The 26210-nt window shown below is 39.2% G+C and overlaps 1 protein-coding gene across 2 annotated transcripts in view; it reads right to left on the bottom strand.

Moving 5' to 3' along the window:
- Positions 1–26210, bottom strand: part of LOC146624483 (rho GTPase-activating protein 26-like) — an 83203-nt gene that overhangs the window by 17311 nt on the left and 39682 nt on the right. For both annotated transcript variants that reach the window (XM_085364616.1, XM_085364615.1), the window contains 17 exons: positions 24689–24784; positions 21858–21919; positions 21567–21638; positions 17543–17644; positions 17319–17429; positions 16887–16991; positions 14576–14705; positions 14088–14188; positions 12174–12268; positions 10556–10634; positions 9729–9765; positions 9473–9538; positions 8397–8471; positions 8185–8269; positions 6958–7016; positions 1791–1896; positions 24–183 (listed from right to left, as the gene is read on the bottom strand). In XM_085364616.1, the coding sequence (XP_085220742.1) occupies positions 24–183; positions 1791–1896; positions 6958–7016; positions 8185–8269; positions 8397–8471; positions 9473–9538; positions 9729–9765; positions 10556–10634; positions 12174–12268; positions 14088–14188; positions 14576–14705; positions 16887–16991; positions 17319–17429; positions 17543–17644; positions 21567–21638; positions 21858–21919; positions 24689–24784 (1541 nt within the window). The remainder of the gene's footprint in view (positions 1–23; positions 184–1790; positions 1897–6957; positions 7017–8184; positions 8270–8396; positions 8472–9472; positions 9539–9728; positions 9766–10555; positions 10635–12173; positions 12269–14087; positions 14189–14575; positions 14706–16886; positions 16992–17318; positions 17430–17542; positions 17645–21566; positions 21639–21857; positions 21920–24688; positions 24785–26210) is intronic.

Consider the following 26210-nt stretch of genomic DNA (forward strand, 5'->3'; position numbering starts at 1 on the left):
ATTAAGGTTATGCATCATCTTACCCTCTCATGGTGCTCTATGAGGATCTCCACAACAATGTTCTGGAATTTAATGTCCATGATGGCTGCAACAGTCTCCTCCTGTGGGCGGAGCAGAGTTGGTCCAAAGACTACACCCAGATTGGCAATGGTCATGAGGTTTTGTTGATGGTGACTGGCCACACTATTAAGGTTACACAAAGAAAAGGGCGACACAGTAAATCCAAATTAGAAACGTGGAACTTGACACGATTTGAAGCTACAGTTCCTGACAGTTTTTTTCTTACATTAACAAAGTCTCACATGACGCATCACTCACATAATTATTACCTAAATATACAGCCTCACTTATTTTACCCATTTTCAGGAGAAGCAACTCCTATTTTTTTTCTCCTGTGTATAATAACAGAAGTAACACTAACATATATGAATAAACAAACAGACAAAAGAAACAAATGAACAGGAGGAGCCTGCAGAGACTTTATAGAGCTTACAGGAAAAGCAAATGTGTTTTCACTGCATTCAGAGCACAATCCTGATTTCAAAAGCTGCCAAACAACACAGGTTACAAAAAAATAAAAAAAAATAAGAAACTCATATAAAATGTAAGAGCTCAGTCAAGATAGATCGGCACATTGCCTAAGCAGTCCAAAAAAATGGCATTAAAGCAGGAAAATCATAATGAGGGAGAATATGTTAAACCTGATTGTGACATAATAATACATTTGGCTTACACTTACGCTCTCATTAAATCTCAACCATTACAAACCTCATTGTATACACTGAACAATGCAATAAATCTTAAATCATACATGAACAAAATGACACAGAGAGCTGAGCTACAGTGTGATCCAGCCTCTACCTATAAGCCTGTGATGATAATAGCTATTGGCAGCTGTAATCCACTAAACCCAGGTAACATGTCCTCGGAACTCTCTGCAAATGCGTTCACCTACATGTGGTTTAAATGCGGCTTATGTCCTCATTACCACAGATTGTATCATGCTGTTGCTGTTGAAGAAAAGCCAGATAAAGCCATGGGGGCTTAGATGCGGGTTTACACTGAAAACACAAAGCAAGTTGGGTGCTTTGGAGAAATAAGTAGACTTAAGCTAGCGGTATCATGCTATCTCTGCTTATGTGTTACAGCAACTTGCAGAATGTGACCTGCAGAAAGACAATGGGTTTTATTCACAATTTCTCTCACCTGTACAATACAAAGCACCACTGCATGTGTACAGTACAGCAGCATCTAAAGCACTGAAGCAAAAGTCTAAATTGTGACAAGGGGTTTTACTAGGTGGGTGAACTTAAAGTCGAGCGCTAATCTTGCTGGGAAAGTCGGGATTGGCATCAGAAACAAGTAAAGTTTAAAATTACATTACATAAAAAAATATATGTGCAATTTCTTAACCTTTTAACCACTTTTAATCCAATTGTAAACTAGACACTGAGAATAAGGTCTGATTAACTCTTCTTGGTACTGACAGAAATACCTGCATCCGGCCACTAGCTCGTCTTTCTTTTTAAAGGCCCAAGTCCAGAAATAGATTTCGCCTAGTGGTTAGCGGATGGGTTTCTATTTTCAGTACACACAGCATTAGCGCATGTGGTCAACAGATTACGCTGAGCATTAATTCTTTTGGACAGCAATTAAGCAAAGAAGCATTATAGCAATTTAAATGGAGTCGCTAATGCTAATAACACTACACAGTGTTAAACTGCTTTAGAAATGAACAGCGTATAATGCAGTTACACCTCTTGTCCCATGTGTGCAATTTTTCCACTTACTTGGCCAGGTGCTTCACCAGCAGCTCCAGCATCTGTCTGTTCTTCTCTGGTAGCCGGTGCACTAGCGCGTGGACCTCTGTTACTCTAGCCTCTGGATTGTCCATCTCTGGATAGAGACACATATTAAGACTTGAGAGATTCAAGTGTGTCGCTGATTATTATATCTTTATTGACACAAACAAGCACATGCAAAGCCATCAAACAGGTAATTTTGCAACCATGCAAGGCAGTCGTGATGCCTTTTTTATTTTTGTTGTAGACACTAAAAAGCAGTCATTCCAATACACGCCACAGAAATTAAACAAGTATACCCAAGATTTCAATAAAATAAAAGTCTGAATAACATCCAGACTCGCTGGAGTTCTTAGATGTCACACAGATATTTCACATCCTTTTTCCTGTCGCTACAACCAACTATCATCCTAACAGTCTTAAGCTGCTTATATTCTTTTGTAAACACATTGTTTTCCAACAATAATTAAAAATCAGACCCACATATGCCATCTTGGCATTCTATATAATCACTATGAGTGATATAATCACTATGAGTATCAACCTGCAGTTCTATGAAAACGCACCATAAACTCATGTTTGTGCCATTTTTGTGAGAAAAAAAAATAGTCCAGCTGATTTAGGAAACCAACTGATGCAATGGGCTTGAGTGTCATAAACAAGGTTAGGTAGGTGATAAATATTCAGAGGGAATCAGGGTTTCTGTGTACCATTGCCAAACTAGTTATGAAGCGCATATTAAAACGTTTATCTCCACAAGATGCAGAGACAGAGCTGAGGATGCATGTGGGTATTTATTGGCACTGTGTGTTTAATACTGTTACAAAGTGGAAAAGCTCCATGGCAAGCAGGGCAGAACAGCCTGTTGCTGATGAATAACTATAATAACTCAAGCCTGCGGGGCTAGTCAATAAAGAGATGACAGCAGACTCACACTATATCAACCTTCAGGCCCCAGCTGTCAGTGCCAGGCAACGCTCCCACAACTGACAGAGCATCTTATACACAGGCAACCATAATTTTTATTATTTTCTTACATAACTGGGCTGGGCTCCAGCAGACACACATATATACAAAAAAAATAAAAAATAAAAATCAGCATTCCTTATTATGGTGCCCACGGCTTTACACACATGCACAAAAGGACAAAAAAAACAAAACTTTGTTTTTCTTTAAACCTCAGCCCAGACATGTGTATTCACAGCACAGTACGAATACACATTCGGTTTTACAGTACTGAAGACCTTTAATTTTATTCGGAGTAGATTTAGGACACCATCAAACGCTTTCTGAATTTAATAAGAGTAGGAATCCAGCCAACATCAACCGCATCCCAGGAGAGAGATAAACAAGGAAATTACACTTGATTCACCAATAACCTGTTTTCTCATTATTGAGGAAGCTGCTAATGTGATGCAAGTTGAGTTTTGGGTGCTTTTAAGACCGTAGGGAAGCAGTTACTTACATCGACGGATCAAGATGATTATGTACAGCAGCCAAAACAAATCCATTGTTAATATGTCAAATGGCACAAACATTTGTTTTCAATCGTCATTCGGTTGTTTCAAACATTTAACTGACATTTTGAAAAGACTTTAAGCTCTAGCATTAAAACTGGAAGCAAGACTGGGGATTTAGAAATATTGCTACTACCAGCTTTTCTTCTGTTTTACCTCTTCATCTGCCCTAAATATCCACAAAGACACACTGCTCTAGTTACTAGTGTGTATGCACCGCTAGCAGCAATGTAACAGTTTAGTCTGCAGAATGTCTTTATAAACAGCCTGTGTGTCTTGCCCATGCTGGTGGTGACTGGCTAATCATTAATCCTGCTATGGTGTTCACTGGACACAATGCTGTTCAGCCAGGATGCCAGATGAGTCAGTCATTTAAAATGAGTGAACAGGCCAATATGTCTGAACTCACACAGGAGTAAGTGATTAAATATAGAGAAATATCTCACTAGATATAGTGATTAAAAAAATAAATTAAGAAAAATCTGGTACATCTGTGACTGATGAAGTGGTTTGCTGATGTCACAACTGAAGGATGATTTTTAAACCATCTTCCATGGCCCGCAACTTTAATGTTTAATTAAAGTTTAATGTATCCTGGCACGCATAATGTACCAAAATAAGGATTAAATCATAGAAAATGTAGGGATAGAAGAAAAATATTGCAAACATAGTATAATGTGTTTATAATCTACAGATCAGGGTATTTCCTGACCTATTATTTTCCAGAAATTTGCCTATTCAGCTTTAAGATTATCTGACACTTTTGTAGAAAAGGCGGCAAACAACTCCGTCTATCATGCATAATTGTGCTTTAGAAGATTAATGTCAATTAGTACTTGCTAAACAGGAAGAAACAGTACTTGTTAAATTGGCTTCTTAAAAAAAATAAGACTTTGATTTACGTGTCACGGAGATGAGGCTCATCTCAGGTCTTTCTTATGGACTGCATTAAGTAATGCAAGTGAATAACGTTTGGTAGATCTTTGTAGATGCCTTACAAAATATCACTCCTCCTAGTAGGAGTGAGAAATAAAGCCCAATTGGAAGGAATTCTGGTGATGTACATAAATATTAGACACAAGATGGACAGAGTCAGAGCATTTTCTTCATACACTTTATACTTTCTTTTCTATTCTGTCTCTCGTGAAATTTGAGAAGGAGGAAGAGCACGATGCAATATCAGATCTTGTGGGCGGAGTTGGTGAATACATGTAAAAGAGAGGAGAGAAAAAAAGGGAGGACCTAAAAGAGAGAGTTCAAATGAGGACGCTGTCTTTAAAAAACACCCTGCTGCTTCGGCAGAGTTCCACCTTGGAAAAAAATTCGAAAGCTAAGTCACACAGACAGAGGCGCCTTCTTGCACATATGCATTCTGAAAGAAATTTATGACGTCAACCAAACTAATGAGTGTTGCGGAAAAGAGGTCAGGTTAGGCACACAACTGTAAACTTATACAGCAACTTCACAAACACAAGTATTTTTTAATGATTACTAAAAAACCATAATCGCATCCATTATCACATGGGTGGTCCGCCTTGTTTTCAACCGAGCTATCTTGGTAGACTTATCTGCCATCCTCTTTTCCTTTCTCTTAATACACTCATAAAAAACAATCTTCATTGGATTCACTGCAGAGCCTGTCTTGGTACCGTGGCCAGAAACAGACAGTCGTTTCCTGGACTTCCTTCCTATGTCAGCTTGGCATCCTATACGATTAGCTACTGCCAAACAAAGAAAACAAATCACTAAAGCATCCTCCAACACTAGAATTGTACTAATCTACTTTGTCTGTGTCGAATATTCATTAAAAAATAGGAAGCAGCTACATGGATAACCATGGTTAATCGACCCAAGCAAGCTAAACTATGGTTAAACAGAAAAACAAGGAAATCCAAATGAACAGATTTAGCAAAGGAGGGGTTCATGCAAAGTCTCCATTTCATGTTCTAAATCAGTTGGTGCTTGCAAAAGTTTATTTTGTAGCCTAGCAGCCTCATGACAAGAATCTAATACACTGAAATGATTGCCATGGCTGTTGGAGAGTTCAGGCAATCTTCCAGGCAGCTGAGGGTTTTTTTCTTTTAATAAAATGTTTCCTGACTCAAACCACACCCATCAGGTGCAGTTACCAAAAAGGAGCATTTTGCAGCTGCTATGTGATCCACTGAAATTCAAAACAGTAAACCTTTAATTGGCTGTCCGTTTCTGATAAGCTCTCCAGGCTTCTTATAATATTGTATAACCCGCACCGGATAGACAGAGTTACCAGTTCCCCGCTATGTATGTATATAAACTGTTTAATTAAAAACCGTCTAACAAGACAGGAACACCATAAAACACCTTATTTAGAGAATAAAGAGAGTTTTTCAGTGAATATATTGTCACTCTCCTAATTCTACTAAAGAAGAAGGGAAAATAAACAGCAACCATAAACTTTGAACTACTTATAAACATATGGGAGCATATTAAATATTCTACCAGCAAAGGATTTGTGGAAATAGAACATCTCTATGATAGTAATTCAGAAACCAGAGTAGTTCTAGATACTCTGAGGCCTGGTGAACTGTTATTACTGCTGTCAATGTGATAATAGAATAATTATGAATTTCAACTAACCAAATTTAGGACGTTTAGCCTATTTTCCTCTTTAAACACAGCTGATCATATCCAGCGATACAAATAACCATTTGCCCAGCTATGCTATTTAACTATTCTAAAGACAGTGGTCTAATTTCAAGACAGATTTTTTTTTCTGCCTCCCTGGGAAGCGTGGTCTACAGGACATGGCCCTCTTTTACCACATCTGGAAATCTGCATACAGGAAAGGAGGCACCATGTTAATGTACTGACATTAAAAGCAGAGTTTCAGAGTATTTATGAAACTCTGTTTCATAATTCTCGGCTCTGCAACGTGTTCTGCAATGTGCATTGCGCCACAATGGACAGCGGAGTGTGGCTGCTGCTCCAATCAGCCCATCACAGCAGACGCACCATCGGCAGCAAAGCCAACAAACCGTGTGCACAACATTTAGTTAGAAAACACTTATTTGTAAGACTCTCTAACTGTGAGATAACAGCCACGCTGCAATTTAACAAGTTCAAATAAGAAGCTGCAGGTCTCACCTTCTAGGGAATCCTGATGTAGATAGTCAGTGTTTAACACCCAGGAGGAATACTTCCTGGATTTTTGAGTCTCCTGTAAAATCTGACTCTCTGAATCTGAATTTTCATTTCTCTTTTACATAGTTAGAGGCAGCTTTCACACTGGCACAGCTGTGAGTTTTAGCCTGTTGAAAAGTTGGCATGGAGCAGGATCCGAATCTGGGTCATTCCCCCAACACAGTGTCATTGTTTGTTTTTGTGTTTGTGCAAGACTTTTTATTCTCAGAACCAACATAATGCAAAATTTCACCAACTCCAATCAACCATTTATAAACTGAAATGAATCAACAGGATTAGCTTAATTTAAAAACAAACAAAAGCTATTTAAGCATTGTCTAGTCGATTTTTATCCAAGGTAGCCTTGAAGAGAAGTCTGCACTATTTAATATCAAGGTTGGCTTTAAACAACTTAAACAGCTTGAACAGACATTTTGTGAAGAAAACGAGATATCAGGAGGCAAAAGGAAACTACTCACTGGCAGCTTTTATAAAGCTCCTCTGGTACTGGTATGTCATGAGAGGTGCAGGTAGCATTCTGGAAACATAAGATGTCAGGAGAAGATTATCAGCAAGGAAAATGGAACAAGAGCTTAGGATTGGCTTCTCTGGAAAAACCAATAAATCTGAAGAGTTCTGTACGAGCACTCATCTCACTACAGTTTGGAGAGAAATTAAAGGAAACACCAGGATGAAGTGTCTTAGTATGGTATTGGACCACCATGTGCAGCCAGAACAGCTCTAATCTGCCTTGGCAGTCATTCTAGAAGACTGGAACTCTACTTGAGGAAGGAAAGACTATTCTTACAAAAGATACTCCTTCTTTTTATGATAGTGGAGACTGCTATCTAGTAGCTTAGACCAAAATAATTCCTAGGTGTTTAGTTGGGACATTTTTTCTTCAATTTATCTTTTTCTATTTTCTTCACCTTCTGATATTTTCTCTCTACACACCAGCTTGACATGAGCTTTCTCCTACTGCCTGATGTGAATAATGGCACCTGCTGGTCTTCAATGAGGCCTGACTTGAGGTCTTGATGGTGTAAATGGGTGTATGTACGAGAGAATTGACAGCAGGTGTTTCTATAAATCTGTCTGTTTATGTACCGGCGAAGTGCTTGCGGGCAACCGAATGAATACGAATCTTTGTATGCCTGTGGATTTGTGTTGTGAACAGCATAGATTCATTTAGCTACAGCAGATTGAGCACAGCATGAACACCTCTGCTACTCTCATTCCTTCCTTACATTTTCTTTCCATTTCAGCTGCTCATCTCTGGCTTCCCACAATCACAATCCTTCTCTTATTGTTGCACCGCACCAGAGGAAGTAAATTAACTATAACGTGCAATATAATGACCAGAATATCGGGCAGTTTTGACACAGCATTAAATAACATATATAAAATAAAGAAAAACAGACCACAAATGATAGAAATGACAGCAAAATCAAGCAAAATATATTCAGGCCAGAGGTCTTTTTAACAAGTTATTATGTGATAAGTGCAGAAAAGTGCTATAATTTAGAATAAGAGGAATAATTCCAAGACACAAAAAGCACATTTAATTCATTCATCACGGTCACGGAGGTTAAAATGCACTCATGCTCGGTGAACACTGGAAGAATTATTTTTTGCCAATAATTCTTAGTAGAAGAACAAATGAAATCACTGTGAGTTTGCATTTATGTAAGAGTTTTCGCACAAACCTGAGATAGTGCTTGATAGCACTAGTTATTGTTTTAATCTCCCACTCTGGGCTTTCCAGCTCTACGTCAGCACACGTCTTTGGATCTGATGGACAAAAATATGAAGAGAAAAAGAAAGAAACAAAAGAGATAAATTTTTTAAAAAGATATTTTAGTTACTGTTTTGATACAATTTAAACATGTGCTTTTTATTCATGTGCTTCAGTGTTTACCCATAGCCAAGCTCAGTAGTTTTTGTATTTTGGAGTTGACGCCAGCGATTCTGTATAAGCCCTGTTCATCGATACCTGAAGGAGGAGACAAGAGATCATCTGTAACTGATATGATAAGATCAGGACTTTATGATACTACAAAATTCTCCCTCAAGCAAGCACGTGGAGATTTCAGCAAGGGGATTTTTACCAGCGAAACTTTAGTTCCTCTACTTTGATAAATGCTTTAGATGCTCTTCTGTATGTGTTAAAGTGTTATTAATGTACTACGATGTGTCTTCCTCTCACCAATTTAAAATCGTGCCAAATAAGGCATGAACAGAAAAAAAGGCACCACATTGTTGTGCTTTGATGCACTTTTTTGGCATCAGCATGAAACTCATATAAATTTAATGTGTTTAATCTTTATCTGTCCCATTGCAAACCTGACCCAGCTAAGAAATCCAAGGTTACCTTCATATATAAGCTAAATACAAAACCACCTGACAAAGCAATGAAAAGGTACAGAGTGACCAGAAATGGGTGCTCTTAGTGCAACAGATAAAAAGAGGTATTGATATTGTAGATCTGTAGGGAGCGATGTCCAGACACATCAGGAAGGTTTAAATCGCACTCATAACTCCTGAACAGAATTTCAATTCATGCAAACCAATGTTCTGCATTATAAAAAATATTCATTTATTTTTTTAGATTATTTGCAATGATTTTGGTGCAAATATTTAAAAAAAAAAGAGAGAGAAATAATATTCCTAAAAATTCTATTTAGTATCAAATGAACTGAGAAAAACTTCAGTTCTACTGAGATAAACCCTTAAAAACGCATGGCAGCATTGAGAGCTTTACGGTGACTGCAACACTGAATGCAGTAAAAATATTCACGAGAAGACTGTAAACAAACAGTCCACAAACAGTATTATCTTCTGATATTTATTGAAACTATTGTCAATGATTTGGATACAGCAGACGATAAAGTTTATTGGATAAAAAAATACAGTGTATCACAGCAAAGAAGCAAAAAGATTTACAGAGCATTTAAAAAAAAAAAACAAAGGAAATAACGTGGGTTGACACTGTACCTCGCGTTTCCACCGCATAGATGAATTTTTTCATCACGTTGAACCCAATGACATCCAGCTGGGCCACTGATGGAGCGGGAAGCGACAAGAATGAATCTGAGCCAACTACCGATTTGTTTTAACATCACTAAAAACACAGTGTTCCAACCTAAAAGTTTGTTGGCACTTTTTTAGGCACAAGTATTATTAGGTCTTATATATTAATTGAAGATGGCAACGATAATCAACTCAATCCAAATAAATTAAAGACACTTACTGCCTTCACTCTGGTTATCTTTATTGAGGTTGTACACCTGCAGAAATAAAGAACAGAACACTTCACAGTTATGCTTAATTAGGGAAGCAAACGTAAGTACATTACCAGTGTTTCACATGCTATAATATAAATATAAATATAGATAAATCTAGTTATGCAAGCATATAGTCAGGGTTCTTTAGGGAATATCCACTTATTATTTCTATCAAAAGTCACATTATATAGAAAATACAGTAGCTATGACTCTAATGCTCAGATCCATCCTTTTGTCTGCTGCTGGTATTTCACAGTCATGATCTGTGGCAAGCTTGTAATGACGAGAAGTAGGAGCCAGAGAACAAGATCGCCAGCATTTTTTAATTTTATGACCGTTCCCCTGAACTCTGCAACCGCGTGTTCCAACTTGTGGTGAGCTCCTGAATGTGGATTACCTTTGCACACTTGAATGCAGACATGAGAGAGGTGTTGGAACAAGAACACATCTGAATAAGAGCGTTAAAATAGACTTCCAGCCAAAGAGCAAAAATGCTGTACACCGAGGAGGTATAAACCAAGTGCTGAGGAAGTTGGTTGGCAGAAAGCTGATGTGTTGATTGTTGTGGAGCATAAAGACCAAATTATCCCTCTCAGACTTATGTTGTGTCTCTCTAAATGTGACCAGACGTGGACAGCATGTGCTGAGGAAAAGACGCAGAATTTGAGCCAACAGTTTTCCAATTACACCTCGTGGTTTGTTTAGCTCTCATCCCATCCCCTTTTCTGTCTCGGCCTCACTCTCCTGTTTGTCTGTGTCACATGAGAACAAACTGGTAACCATGGCAACCTACCGGTTCTCTCCCATCCATGGCCTCCATCCACAATCTACGGTCTTCTTCCGACAGAGCCTGCATGGTGATCACTCCCGGCCTTCGCACACAAGCAATAACAGGAAAGGCACATAAGCTTATCAAACATACAGGTGAGTTGCAAACATTAGGTGTTAGATCATCAAATAATAATACTCAACAAATACACACAAAGACAAACATGTCGATAACTGGTGCAACAAGGGGCACCTATAAATCGAACCACAACTGTAATAAAATCATTGTATTTAAATAAAAAGTTTATCAACTAAAGAAATTCTTATGAAGGTTTTCAACTAAGTAGTTATATGTTCTAACTAAAAACTACTTAATAGATGTGCCCATTCTTAGATAAATGCCAGTCTTGTTCTTTTTATAGCAAAACATATTCATTTATGGGTGCCAGAGCTATGACTATACTACTGTGTTCCAGTAAATCACATGATCAGCAGCTCCAATCAGATTTTTCCCCTTAAAAGGATAACAAAAAGATGACGAATACAGCATGAAAATTCAGCATCTAACAAGAATTCATTAGGCTAAGCAGCGAAAAATCATCCACACAGGCAACGTGTGATGCGCACGTACTCATGATTTAAACTGAGACCAGCTCTTCGGAGGTTATAAAGCCTGAAAATCGTAAAAATCCTTGATAACAAAGCCGGCTCTGTTAATTCCATGATTTTGTATTTTGCATAGAGAATATGTAATGTATTGCTCCTATTACCGTCTTCTTCATACTTTTCGTTTTGTGTGCAATTTTACTGGCCTTTGTTTTTATTTTGTGCTGCTTTAAATTCTGTGTTTGCATGGGAAACTCATCACAGAGATGATCACCGTTCCCTCCTCTTATTCCGAGTCACTGTGACGGAAGAAGAATGAATAAGCACTGACGCAGTCTGTAACTCTGTCAGTGTAGCCACTCTTCCCTTTGTGTTATAAACGCCCCCTCCTTGTGTTAAAAGCTCTGTTAAAAAAAAAAAAACTTGTCTATAATGCCAAACAAATGATTTATGCCGTCTCTATTGCTCTTGATAATTTGCTACATTTCCCCCCCATCAGGATCCTGCAGGAACGAGTCTGTGTATGCAGTGATCAGACTGTTTTGATCAATTTGAAGATTTATGTTTTAGAGCTGGCTCTCTAAAATAAACCTGCTTCACGGAGCATGAGTTACTGTACCACAGCAATCTGTCCCGCTTAAGAGTGAGACTGCTTTGTGTTCCTAAAGGACCTGAGTTAAGCCTAAAGATGGATGGTTAACAGATAGGCAGGGTGTGATAGAGGATAGCTGAAGTTGTGTGTGAGTGGACAGGAACAGTGGAGGCGGTATAAGAAGGGAAATGCCACAGAGGGCTGAGTCAGACAGGAAAAAGAGCCTCAATCTTCAAGCTCACACCAACTGTGCAGTGCCCTCATGTGTTGGTTTGCTGTAATTACATCCTGCTTTAAAAAAAAAAAGGGGAAAAAAAAGGAAAAAAAGCCCATGCTAATCCTGAGATTATGAGCTGGGACTGAACCACATTTAACCAAATCTTTCATATCGATGACACATAAAGTAAAACCCGGTGAAAAGAAAGCTGGGTGAATATTCACTAACCTGTCCACAGCCTCCACATCGAAACAGAACCGCTTTTCTATCGAGTCCGTCTTCCTTCTGGTGCACGACTTGAGAATAAAGCTCTCTTCCTCTCCCTGACACAGCAAAAGCAAGAAGCAATGTAGTACATCAATAACACATGAAGAGCATTTAAGACATCATAATGCAACCATACTGTTTGAGTGGAATTTAATAGCCAGGACGGTAATTTTCAGCTCCATACTAAGACTAGCTCTGCAAGATTCACTGATTAAAATATTCTGTACTTTTCCCATATGGAGTCTTGGTGCAGGTCGTCAATATATCCTGTCTGAAAGGAGCACATTTAGCTCCCTTCCTCCTCTCTTTAAGCCGACTTTTTTCTAATTGGCTGCCCGTCGCAAACAGAAGACCTAAATAGCAGTTTATTCTGTGCTCCAAGGCTTGTCCGATAAGGCGTATTATACAGAGGCAAGGGCAGAAAAACAAACAAACAAACAAAAAAAAAAACCCAGTATGTAGCATATAGTTATTATTATTAGAAATGAATCACTGGTTGAAATATATCTTACGTTGGAGTAAAACTGAAGATTTAGCATTTTAAATTTGCCTTGACTTCCATTTTAGAAGTAAGACTTGCTGTTTGAACTGAGCAATGAATCATATGTGCTTTAAAAAGAACAATATGAAGAAATAGACACTATAAACTGATGTGCGGGGAGTGCCATCTGGCAGTTTTATAACCAATATAAAGGATTACAGCAATATTATTTCCATTTCACACATTATCCATGAGACACTCAGCTTGTTAGCTTTTCAAAAGCTTGGTTTTCTTATAAGTAAAGAAAACACAGACAGACAATGTTGCTACCTGTAGCAACAATATTATACAATTTATGCTATGGTGACATCACTTCTTTTCAAAGGTAGTAACAATTGTTAGGGTTAGGTATACTGGTATACTGGTTTTGAATCTGCAAGCCTGCTGGGGCCTTCATGGATTCTTTGTGTGCCTATGCTGGTTCTCTCCAGATGCTCCTGCTTCTTCCCACAACCTTAACTTAGTAGTAGTAGTAGTAACAAGTACTTAGTTTTATTGATGATTCTAAAATGGCCACAGACGGGGAAGAAAATGGATGGGTAGATGAGTGTGATAACTCACAATCTACAGATGGCTACACACTCTGGTGTCATACCAATTCAAAGTACAGGTTTTATTGCCATACTCTAAAGCAAAGCGCAGATGGGCCAGGTTTGATGTCATTAGTGAGTGCTTTTTTTTTTCTTTCAGTGCAGTCCACCTACTATTTATTTGCTATTTTGGATTTCAGAGCTTTGTGTTAAAGCCAAAGGGTTTTCTGTGACTTTTAATGTTTCCAAGTTTCCTTCAGTTACTCAAAATGAAACTGTGGCAACTTTCTCAGAACTGAGCTGCACTTCGGGCTCATATCAGCTCTGGCTTAATCGGTTTGTAGGTGGAGGGCGATCAGAGATAGGTCTCTGAGAAAACAGTTGGAGACAACATTTTCTGCTTACTGCTGCTTACTCAGAACATTATTCACCCACACTGCACTCTCACCTATTAAGGGTGACGTGGAAGAAGTCGTTAGCACTTGCTCGTAAAACCAGTATCTCGCTCTGTGACTGTGCGACCGAATGAAAACGCACAGCTTTTTGAGCTGATTGCTGAAAACAGTGGTACGGGCATGGGGAATAATAAAAAAATAACTAAATAAAAACACACACCAAGTTGTGCTTATCCACACTGGGACGAAGCACATTTGCATGAATGCCTGCATGAGCGCCTGTATATGAGGGCGCTTGTGAAGTGAACCTGAATGTGTACTTTTTTTTTCTCCCATACAAGTCCAAACCTGGATTTTGTTAGTGAACTTGTGATTTTATCTGTATATTTTAACAGCACAGGCTACTCACCGTTTTACCTCCAGACTTAGGGTCAAACAGGACCATGGTGACTTTCTTGGACTCACGGTAGTATGTACAGTAGTACTTCACCCAAGTAGATACAAATGAGCCTAAAGATAGATAGAAAACATAGAGATGAAGAGTGGTAAAAAAACAAAAACACAAGAAAGGAGAAGAGAAAAAAAGAAAATGGGTGAATTGGAGACAGGGTCAAAACAACAAGAACCAAAAAAAAAAGAAAAAGAAAAGGACGAGTCCTGGTCAGACCTCTTTTAGTGCTTTAGTGTTACCATGGCTACCGCACGTGGACAGAGCTGCTGTCACGTCTCCAACAGATCAGACTTGAGTTTGTCAACCATTGGTTCATTATGGCTTGTTTGTTCTGCTGCTCTGACACCGTGTGAGCCAAACAAGATGCCACTAACATCCACACACTATACCTCGTTACACACACACACACACACACACTCGTTCACTGTTGTATGTGGCTTACTTACGCTTTTCCTGCACATACAGGTAGCCCTCCATCGTGTGCTGGCTGACACTCTTGTGTTCATGTGGATTCTCCTTCATCTTCCTCATCAAACTCTCAACCTCCGACCGCGTGCTCTCAAAACGGTTCCTCGTCTGCCAACAAAAGCACACAGGAGTGCAGATTTTTCCTCAGAAATTCAACTTGTAGATGGGAAAGTACATAACAAGCCTTATATGTTGCAGAATGAACAAGTTTTGAAGGCCTATTTTAAAGCTGCAAGTTGAGAATCTTTGGGTTAAAAACACACATCACAAGTAAGGGCGATCCTGCATTATTCATCAGGTTTATTCTAACTGGACCATATAATGCTAAATAAATACTTTTATATACTACATAAAGCCATTAACTCATCAAAAAAGTGCTTTCTGTTGTAATAAATTAAATTAGCTGTGGGGTCATTAACATAGAAACAATTTTCTTTGGAAAACCAAGTGGCAACAAACAGGTTAGTTACAGTGGGGCAAAAAAGTATTTAGTCAGCCACCGATTGTGCAAGTTCCCCCACCTAAAATGATGACAGAGGTCAGTAATTTGCACCAGAGGTACACTTCAACTGTGAGAGACAGAATGTGAAAAAAAAATCCATGAATCCACATGGTAGGATTTGTAAAGAATTTATTCGTAAATCAGGGTGGAAAATAAGTATTTGGTCAATAACAAAAATACAACTCAATACTTTGTAACATAACCTTTGTTGGCAATAACAGAGGTCAAACGTTTACTATAGGTCTTTACCAGGTTTGCACACACAGTAGCTGGTATTTTGGCCCATTCCTCCATGCAGATCTTCTCGAGAGCAGTGATGTTTTGGGGCTGTCGCCGAGCAACACGGACTTTCAACTCCCGCCACAGATTTTCTATGGGGTTGAGGTCTGGAGACTGGCTAGGCCACTCCAGGACTTTCAAATGCTTCTTACGGAGCCACTCCTTTGTTGCCCGGGCGGTGTGTTTTGGATCATTGTCATGTTGGAAGACCCAGCCTCGTTTCATCTTCAAAGTTCTCACTGATGGAAGGAGGTTTTGGCTCAAAATCTCACGATACATGGCCCCATTCATTCTGTCCTTAACACGGATCAGTCGTCCTGTCGCCTTGGCAGAAAAACAGCCCCATAGCATGATGTTTCCACCCCCATGCTTCACAGTAGGTATGGTGTTCTTGGGATGCAACTCAGTATTCTTCTTCCTCCAAACACGACGAGTTGAGTTTATACCAAAAAGTTCTACTTTGGTTTCATCTGACCACATGACATTCTCCCAATCCTCTGCTGTATCATCCATGTGCTCTCTGGCAAACTTCAGACGGGCCTGGACATGCACTGGCTTCAGCAGGGGAACACGTCTGGCACTGCGGGATTTGATTCCCTGCCGTTGTAGTGTGTTACTGATGGTGACCTTTGTTACTTTGGTCCCAGCTCTCTGCAGGTCATTCACCAGGTCCCCCCGTGTGGTTCTGGGATCTTTGCTCACCGTTCTCATGATCATTTTGACCCCACGGGATGAGATCTTGCGTGGAGCCCCAGATCGAGGGAGATTATCAGTGGTCTTGTATGTCTTCCATTTTCTGATGATTGCTCCCACAGTTGATTTTTTTCACACCAAGCTGCTTGCCTATTGTAGATTCACTCTTCCCAGTCTGGTGCAGGTCTACAATACTTTTCCTGGTGTCCTTCGAAAGCTCTTTGGTCTTGGCCATGGCGGCGTTTGGAGTCTGACTGTTTGAGGCTGTGGACAGGTGTCTTTTATACAGATGATGAGTTTAAACAGGTGCCATTCATACAGGTAACGAGTGGGGGACAGAAAAGCTTCTTACAGAAGACGTTACAGGTCTGTGAGAGCCAGAGCTTTTCCTTGTTTGAGGTGACCAAATACTTATTTTCCACCCTAATTTACAAATAAATTCTTTACAAATCCTACCATGTGGATTCATGGATTTTTTTTTCACATTCTGTCTCTCACAGTTGAAGTGCACCTCTGGTGCAAATTACTGACCTCTGTCATCATTTTAGGTGGGGGAACTTGCACAATCGGTGGCTGACTAAATACTTTTTTGCCCCACTGTATCTGCTGTTTGCACTGTGGAGACATAATTTCCTTATAGGAGAAATAACAGGAAGTACTCATCAGGTGATTTTAAGGTCAATTTGGGTCATGGTTAAGATTATGGTTAGACAAGTAGTAAATATGGTTAAGACTAGAGAAAGTCTTCAAAAAATGATATAATGCCCCATTGATACACTACTGTATGTGTGTGTGGTGTGTGTACTTGATCTTACATTCTGTATGCTGATGGTGAGGTCGGTCTTGAAGTGATTAAAGTCCTTTGCCAACTCGTAGCCATGGTGATAGTAGGTGAAAAGGCCTTGAAGAAATGCCAACAGCTACAGGAAGAAGAAAAAAAAAACAGAATGAAGGTAAAGATTTAAAAAAGATGAACAACACGGGGATAGGGGAAAATGTACATCAGAAAAAATGAATGCACGTGTCTGAGTGGAGGAAAGAAAACATAACAGGAAGACTGAGCAAGAGGTTGACAATTTAGAAGAAGTAAGGGAAAACAGGGAATACCTCAACAAAAGTTAGCACTGAGTAGCTAATGTGCTTGGTTATCTTAAAGTGTGACTATAACACAAATCACTGCTACAAAAAGAAAGTTTGTGTGCAACATCTTTAAAGAAGAAGAAGAACTTTTTTTAGTAGCATCTTACAGGCTCCACAAAGTCAAACATCTTCCTCTCTTGGACTTCCTGCACCTTGAAGACGTATTCCAAAGAAACCTCGTAGAAATGCTGCCTCACGTTATCTACCTGGTTGTCCGCCTACAACAGAGAAGGAAATTAAGGAAACTGACACACCGATAATCAAGGGTTACACGTAAAACCTGCTCGCTCAGAGAAACCAGCAAGGTCTAAACTCAGACACGGCATCTTACCTCAAGTAGATGTGCCTCTTTCTTCTTTGCTGAGAGGCTAAGGTGCTTTTCCAGTACTGCACAATACTTCTCCGTCTCTTTGTCATATTTTTTCTTGGCGTCCTGTCACAGGGGGGAAAAATTAAAAATAAAATACAAATCTTTTGACTGAGTTTAACGAAACTGTCTCAACACTTGTACCGGGGAGTTTTTCCTCCAGTTTTAATAAACCAACACATGTACTGTAGTATATTTTAGCAGTTATCTGCAGTCAGGATTTGAGAACAGGGAGCACAGCAAAACTTCATATAATGCAGATTTCTTTTAGCTTTCTAATAACAAATTCCCTTTTTTTAGGGAGTAAAGCAATGAATATTTTCCTCCAGGGAGCACAGCTGGTTATTAAACAACAGACTGTTTCATCAGAAATGAGATCAGCGACATGAGAGACAGACATGTTTTGATAGATGATGAGCCTGGGACAGAGAGCTCAGGGTGTGTGTTTATGGAATGAAAGCAACAGAAAGAAACTGTTACACAGGCAATGTTGGAATTACCAGTCAGATTAGGATCATTAAACTTAAAAACGTGTCACTTCAACAGGAAGATAGAGATAGCAGTACAGTAAGACGCATAAAGAGAAACCAGCCTGTTAATCTTATTTACTTTTGAAGCAACAAACTGGGGTATGAGAGAAGTGCTTACTGAATGTGAATACTTGACACTTCTGTTCTAAATGATATATATACACAAGACAAAACAATATATATTCAATTGTTTGGTCATTAAACAAAAAATAACTTGGACTTATTTCAAAAGTCAAAGAGAAATTTCTGAACATCAGTGAGCCGCATGTGCATTTGCTGATTTCATTTTGCCTTTATTATTCCTTTTAACCATTTCTTTAACAACGCTGGAACTGGCACTAAAATAATACGATGTGTACTGTAAGATGATCTCTGCTCACTGCCGAGCTGGTTTCAGCAACAAGAAGCTGAGTGCTCTTGGCCAGAGGAGGAACAGACAGCAGCTGCGGAAAGCATCAGAAATGATGAACGCCCCTCTAAACAACAAGGCCTCTGTTTAAAGTCTGCCTCTCTGATTTGTCATATTCTCTGCGGAAATCATGTCTGAAACGAGTGTCGTGGCAGCCCTCTCCCATGTGTTCATTATTAGAGATTTCATTACAGCCTTTTGAAAAATTTGAAACTAAAAAAAAAAAAAGACAGGCTTCCTTTGTGAAAGGAATTCATTTGCGTGAGACAAATCATCAGGAAAGGTTTTATAACATTAAAATGACTTGTTTCTATTTTCCCTAACGCTTGGGTTAAAAAGTTAAAGGTGTTAAACTTCATTTACTTTAGGTTACTTCCACCCTCAGCCAGCAGGTGGCAGTGTCTTCACAGTATGATAAAATGTCTTCCTTTTTTATTTATTTAATTTTTCCCAGAAATATAAGGTAATTGAAAATGTTTTGATGCAAGACCATACCCCACCAGATTGACTCATCACAGATCAAATCAGGTTCTTTTGCAACAGTTACATAGAAGTCCCAGTCAAATCTAAAGCCAACAAATGCACCAACAATCCTTTGTTTACAAGACGTGCATTATTAAAACACACCTTTTTAACAAAAGCAGCACTTGCTGTCACTCGCAGCAACTTGGAATGACTTTAAAGTGGATAACTGACAACAAACACAAGAGCAAAGTGATGCCTGACAACGTATTCTCAACAACTAAAAGGATTTCTGGAAATGATGATGTTCTCAGTGCGTTTTAACAGAAATCCGTCATTGTTGCATGAGTGAAGTGTTTTTATACAAAAAGACCTTGAATTGCAAACAGCATTTTTTTTTTAAAATTTAGTCTTACACTTAAGCTCTATGTAAAGACTTCTTGTCTAATGTTTCCTACTGGCTGCAGTAATCTGATTGGTGTGAATTCCTCTGTGAATAAGATTAGAATCTGAACCTTGAGTTTTCCTTAAATAAACTGTGATGTGTAACCCCCCCCCACACACACACATTTTAAACATATTTATCTTTTATCTGTTAGCCATTCGCTGCTATTTTGGTCAAACTGGTCCCGTGCAAGACGGCTGCCAGCTCTGTAGCTTTGGGACAAGGTGAAACTGTGCCAGGCCAAGATATTATCGGTTCTTTTGGGGCTAAACTAGGATTAGTGCATCACTCGCGGTGACTTAACTGAAGTGATTATGCTTCACACTTTAATCTGACCATAATGTCAAAATCAGACAGTGACCTGCAACATGGGCATGTTTTAATAGATCATGTACTGATAAAACACTGAATGCATCAGGGGAACCCCGTGCCGCCCTATGGCTAATGACAGCATGGAGCAAGCACACCATGACCCTATATAAGGAGATTAAAGACGCTGGGGCGTGGTATATTTACCGCACAGGGGCCGGCGTTATTTAAAAATGTACAGTTCAGTGTTCATCCTTTATCTTTTTAAAGGATTTCTATTTTTCTGGAGTGTGAAAAAATAAAAATTAACACAATCATAACATCAAAAAACTTTGTATACTTATGTTTTACTTCTATAGAATAAGAAGCAAATGAAGAGATTTAAGCACACTTTTAAAAAAATAGATAAATAAATCACACACAGACCTGCTAGAGGGAGCCCAGCCTGCATGTAAGAGGGAATCAGTGATTTATGGCAGCATTTATGTCTTCCTCTAATCTCTTATCCAGGTCATTTAGTAATGGTTCAGACCTTAACATACACCCATCACGTAAGGAGAGGGAGACCCTGAGCCTCGTGTGAAGTGTGCTGCCTTTTATTCCAAGCATACATGAAAAGCACCTATTAGTTCCATGTCACTGTGCAGCGGTAACAACAACTGTAACTAAACTCATGTGTTTGAGTTCCAAACACGAAATTTTATCATCAAAATAAAATCTTTAAGCATTGTACTTTATATTTCTTCTATTCTATCATTGGTGTATTTGGAAATTCTTAAAGGCTGTCCTGTATTCTGAACCATCTCTCTACAACTCTACAAACTATATAGCCAATTTTTTTTAAAAATGCATCGAGACACTCACTGGTAAATATAGTATAATTATAGTATATTATTGTATTAAAGTCAGATATTATGCAGTAATGCTAACCAGGTGAGTAAACTGGAGTGTTTCTCTGGATTAAAAATCTTGTACATACATCTACTCTAACAGTTTCTGCAAATTATTCCTAGAGCATCAGACACACATGTAGTCCAAAGTCTTGGGCCGCTGAAGGTTCTTACCCTAGATCAGCTATAATGCCATGATCTTACCAAGCAACTGCCTAGCAATGAGCTAAAATATCACGTTTTTAGTATTTACTCACCTGTAAAGGATTTGTATTGTGTTTATTTTGTGAGAAAAGCTGAATTTTGAATGATATATTGTGACACCATCACACTGCTCAAATGACCCGTTTTTAGACTTTATGCACGTACAGCACCTTATATGAAAATGTGCTATTGCTTTAATTTTACAACAATAACGTCTTATTCATATCCGCATATACTTAATTATGCATGATATACTATGATATTATCATGCTGCCAGGCTACCACCTATCAATTGGCTTAAATGACCTCTTTTCAATGTATAAACAAAATCCACCTCCTCTAATCATTTAAATTTTTTAACCGTGATTACATATTGCGGTTTACCAACAGCTAAACAGGCCAGACAATGGGCGTGTATTAGTTGTGGTAAAGCAAAGTTTCAAAATCAAAGGCATTGCATTCACGAGTTAATGTGAAACTGTATGCATGTGTCCCTGGCAACCAGCAAAAGGCACAAAAAACAATAAAAACGAGAACAAAAAAAAGAGAGAAAAATCTGAATGTTTTTCTGATCTGTATGTTTTGAGTAGGTGCTGTCTGACACAGATCCTTTAATAGCTCCAGAAGCACTAAAGGCCATTATTGATTTATTCTTCATGCTAGCATACATGTATCAATACAAACCCACAGCTCATGTACAGTTAAAAGTCATTTCTGTGTGTACTGTCACCCTTCTTACCTTGGCTGCACTGATTTGCTCTTTCCTGAACCGCTCCAGCGGCAAAATTAACACATCATTGGCATTCTCGATCTACAAGGCAGATATACACACCATAAAAATCCATGTTACAGACACGCCAGTATACACCAGGTATTTTAATATTTGTATCATTTGTACCAGCAGTTTCTATCACAGCCGCCAGTCATTTTCTGGAGAGGACTAATGTTTCCGTGGTTATAAAAGACCAAACGTTCACTCTCATTAAGAATAACCTATAATATAGACAATATAGCTAGGTAGGTCACTCACCATTCGTGTCCGTTCATCCTCCAGGTTCTGTAAAACTGCTGCAAACTCCTGAAGTGACTTGGCTAGGGACAGTCATGTTGGTAGATGGGGTGAACGAGAAAGAGACAAAAGAGATCATTGAAAATAAAAATGAGGCAGAAAGGCAAAGCACTGCTATTTTTAATGCTGATAAAGAGCGAGACAAAAAAAAGATGCAAGGGAAAAGCATCGAACAGAATACAGCTATCGGGGAGTAAAGAGGTTAAAGGTGCTTTGTTTCTGCTTCGGTACCACTTATTTAGAGGTTTCGAAATGTTTCTAAACTCATGACATAGCAGAGTAATTAACTGGAAATGAAACCGCAACTTAAAGGGTTTGTTTCTATGGTGCTTTCACAGTCAGCATGGATCGGTGCAAGGTTACCCCATTCACTGGCAAACGAGCCACAGCTACATTGTTCAGGTCAGAGTTTCCACTTCAATTGCCTCTGACCCTGTCCAACACTTCACACACACGAACACACAGACTTGTTCTTCAGGCACACTGAGCGCACCTCAAGTAATTGAAGAGTGTGCCTACAGAACATGTGTTCCGAACATGTGTTCCTTATGCACAGGCATGCAGAAATTGTATGCGCACTGTGATAATCCATTCCACAGTTATCCATTTTATCCTCATTAACATCAAACTTCATGTTTCTGTAAATTATAGGTTTTGTATTTGGCTATTAAAAAGTAGATGCAGGCCTTAAACGTCCAGGTTTGAGTGGAATCTAATGGCAGAAATGTGATATAATTGTAGTTGTGTTTTAATTAGCGTAGAATTGAATTTTTAGTGTAGGAGACAATTTTTCATTGCCTCAGAATAAGCTCTTTATCTACAGAGCCTGCAGGTACACGTCCAGGTGCTTCTATAGAAGCCCAGAATGGACAAACCATACAGAGGGCCTTTTCCATTTTGTGTTTTAGCACCAACTCTAGCATCACCAGAACACAGAAATTAATCAGGGTGCAATCTGTACTGTCAGCTGACACTACACCCTACACATGGCTTCTTTCATCCATTATTAGTCCAAGTACAGATAACCAGACCACAGCCCTCCCTCCCCTGTCACCTACTTTAACTGTTCCAAGGGGACATCAAAGCACTCCCAAGCCAGCTGGGAAATGTAATCTCTCCAATGTGTCCTGGGTCAGCTCTGAGGTCTCCAGCTACAGGGACAAGCCCAAAACACAGCACCTCGGAAGCATCCCAATCAGATGCCCAAACCACCTCAACTGGCACCTTTTGATGTGGAGGAGTAGCAGCTCTACTCTAAATTCCTCCCAAATGGCTGGGCTCCTCACTCTATCTAGGAGTGCTCAGACATCCTACAGAGGAAGCTCATTTCTGCCACCTGTGATCTGACACCCACAACTCACAGCCAAAGGTGAAGGTAGGAATGTAGATCAACTGGTAAACGGACGGCTTTGCTTTCATGCTCATCTCTCTCTCCACAACAGGAAGGTACGACATCCAGATTACTGCTGACAATATGTGTGTCCATCTCCCCCTTCCTTCTCCCCTCACTTGTGAACAAGACCCTAAAATTCTTTAACTCCCACACTTAGAGCAGCAACTCAAGACTTTGAGGTGCTAATTCCCATCCCTGCTGCTTCAGATTTGGCTGCAAACCTCCCAACCACAAGCTGGAGGTCATCATTCAGTGAAGCCAACATAACCACATCATCTGCAGAAAGGAGAGATGACATCCAGAGAGAGACCACAGAATCTAACACCATCCACCCTGGGCTACAAATTCAGTCCATAACAATTATAACCAAAATCCATGACAGATGAAAGCCCTGGTGGCGTATAATACTCGCAAACAAATGTGTCCGACTTATTGAGACAATGCAGACAAAGTTCTTTCTACAAATAAATCCTGATGTCTTAAAAATAGTATAAAATTGTAATACGGCTCTTATTATGCAATCAAAACTTGACGATTAATCTAAACTCTTTCATGTTGACACATTGACGTAAATCAGTACCTATTGTTTTTTTCCACATTGTTCTAAGAGGACTTATTATAGCATCAGAGAGATGAAGATGGGTTTTGACATGAGTCTCGCCATGAATAGCCTAACAGCAACAGTGCTGCAATCCAGCTGAGCACCAAGCTGTTCAGGAAAGATAGCCAGCGATAGTGAAACAACAGCAGGGTTGTAGGTCAGAATCAGGGCAGCAAAGAGCTGCAGACTGACACAGAGAGGGTGTGGTGACTGCACAGACTCTCACACAGCAGGCTGTTTGAGCAGAAACAGCCGGATGAGTTCTGGGAACTCATATTTTACACACCAATATCACAAACTTTTGTGTAATGACATTTTATTTCATGAAATAACTACAACATTTATGAAGACTAACTGTAGCTATCAAAAATAATGAAATTATACCGAAAGGGCTGCAAAATCTGAGCCAATGTCCAGTTTTTTCCTTGTTTTACAGTGTTACTATTAGACTGTCCATCAGCTGCTGATAATCATTTCAATTTTTGAACTATTTTAAGCCACAAGTCAGATGGATCAAAATTACACCCGTTTTCAAAATGTGCCAGTAGTTTTATTAAGTACAGAATAAGCTTTGATATTTTAACAAAAATAGCACATTCAGGGCAGATACCTAATCTGAGACTCATCAGTTTCCTGTCCAGCAGCACTAAAATGAAAATCAAGCTGACCTTGAAGTCAACGCTGATTTGGCTATTCTATTTTAGTGACGAGACATGATACAACATCATTTGATGTCTATTTAGAGGCTTTCCTCTTCTGGTGCACCGAATGTATTGGATTTCACATCCGCACACTCACCTATGCACATCTCATCATCCGTCTCAGCATCTCCAATGCACTGGAATTTAAAGTCATTGAGAGAGTCAGCAAACTTCCTCTTCGCTGTCGACAGACCTGAGAGAACAGAAAAAATAAGAACGTTAAGGTCGTATTTTATGGTGGTCCACCTCACTTTAAGTGAGTTTGTAATAATGTAATAACAAGCTGTACCGAAAAATCTTAATCTGAACTCTAGAAAACCTAGTTCTAAATAATGTGATAAGATTATGGACGAGAATAGCTGTTTTGTCCTGATTATACTTTTAATGCAGGTACTGAAAGTGAGTGGAAAGGCGGACAACACGAGTGGGTCCCCTGTGGCGTCAGTGATGGAGGTTGACAGCTCATATATTTGTGTGTGTTCGTGCTGAAAAGTGCAAAAAAAAAAAAAGTTCCGTTCGACTTAAGTCACATTAGCCAGGCGAGGAACTGAAAAGCCTTAGACAGCTGGATGCCTTTCAAATAATACATGAGGCGCTAAGAGCTCCTAGGAGACAGACACTCACGGCGAGCTTGGCTTCCCTTGCATTTAAACTCAACGCAGGGTCACCTCCACTACAACATTTCCTGTTGCTTGACTGGCTTAGGTCAGCAACATTCAAAGGATCACGATGAAATAGTGGAAGGATGAAGAGGAAGACACAAAAAAGAAACAGACTTCACATAACTTTCTTGTAAATCGCATGCTGTGGAACAGCACCCTGCAACAATGGCTTGCTCGCCATTCTGACACCGACCCCGAAGGAATGGATTAAAATAATTATCATTTTATACTGAATAAAGTGTTCTTTTACTTTAACATTCAAAAAAAGAAAAGAAACTTATGCATGACGCGGTCAGCTTCAGCAGGGAAACCCACGACGATAGGGAGGAGGACAAAATTTATACAAAAGCTACACAAGCAAATATGTATTTGTGGCATTTTGTAAAATAAAGATAGAAAGTATAATTAAATCCAGGCAAGGAAGGAAAATAAAAAAAAACACAAGAGGAGAGATCAAGAGTTTCATGAAAATGCGCATGGGAGTCAGGGAAAGGACAGCAAGCGCAGACAGAAGAAAGACAGAGAGTAATTGGCCATGTTCAAGTAAATACCACTGCTCCTCTGTGTAGATCAGTGCAGTTTGCCAGTCACAGAAATGAAACGCAGGCCCAGCAGCTCCGCTTAAATGTGCTGCCAGAAAAACGTGCACGCTGGCAGAGAGAAACGCACACAGACCACTTTCTCTCTCCGGACTGACTCAAAAAAACATTTAGGATGTCCGTGAGCAGTGAGTCACAGTGGCCCTGTGTCATCAAAATAACTAAAGTATGACCAAAATGAGACCACACTCCAAACTTGAAGGATAAACTGCGGTTTTACGGTGCCAGTCAGTGTCCAAAAAACAAAACAACCCACTGTACTTTCACAGTATTTCCCCAATTCTCAATATTTTGCTGCAATTACATAACAGAAATCATGTGACATATTTTAATAAAATTAAATATATAACAATGTTTA

Source organism: Diplotaxodon limnothrissa, linkage group LG10, assembly GCF_057381915.1.
Source record: "Diplotaxodon limnothrissa isolate DT_005_m linkage group LG10, D_limnothrissa_male_GT1.1, whole genome shotgun sequence".
Classification (NCBI taxonomy): domain Eukaryota; kingdom Metazoa; phylum Chordata; class Actinopteri; order Cichliformes; family Cichlidae; genus Diplotaxodon; species Diplotaxodon limnothrissa.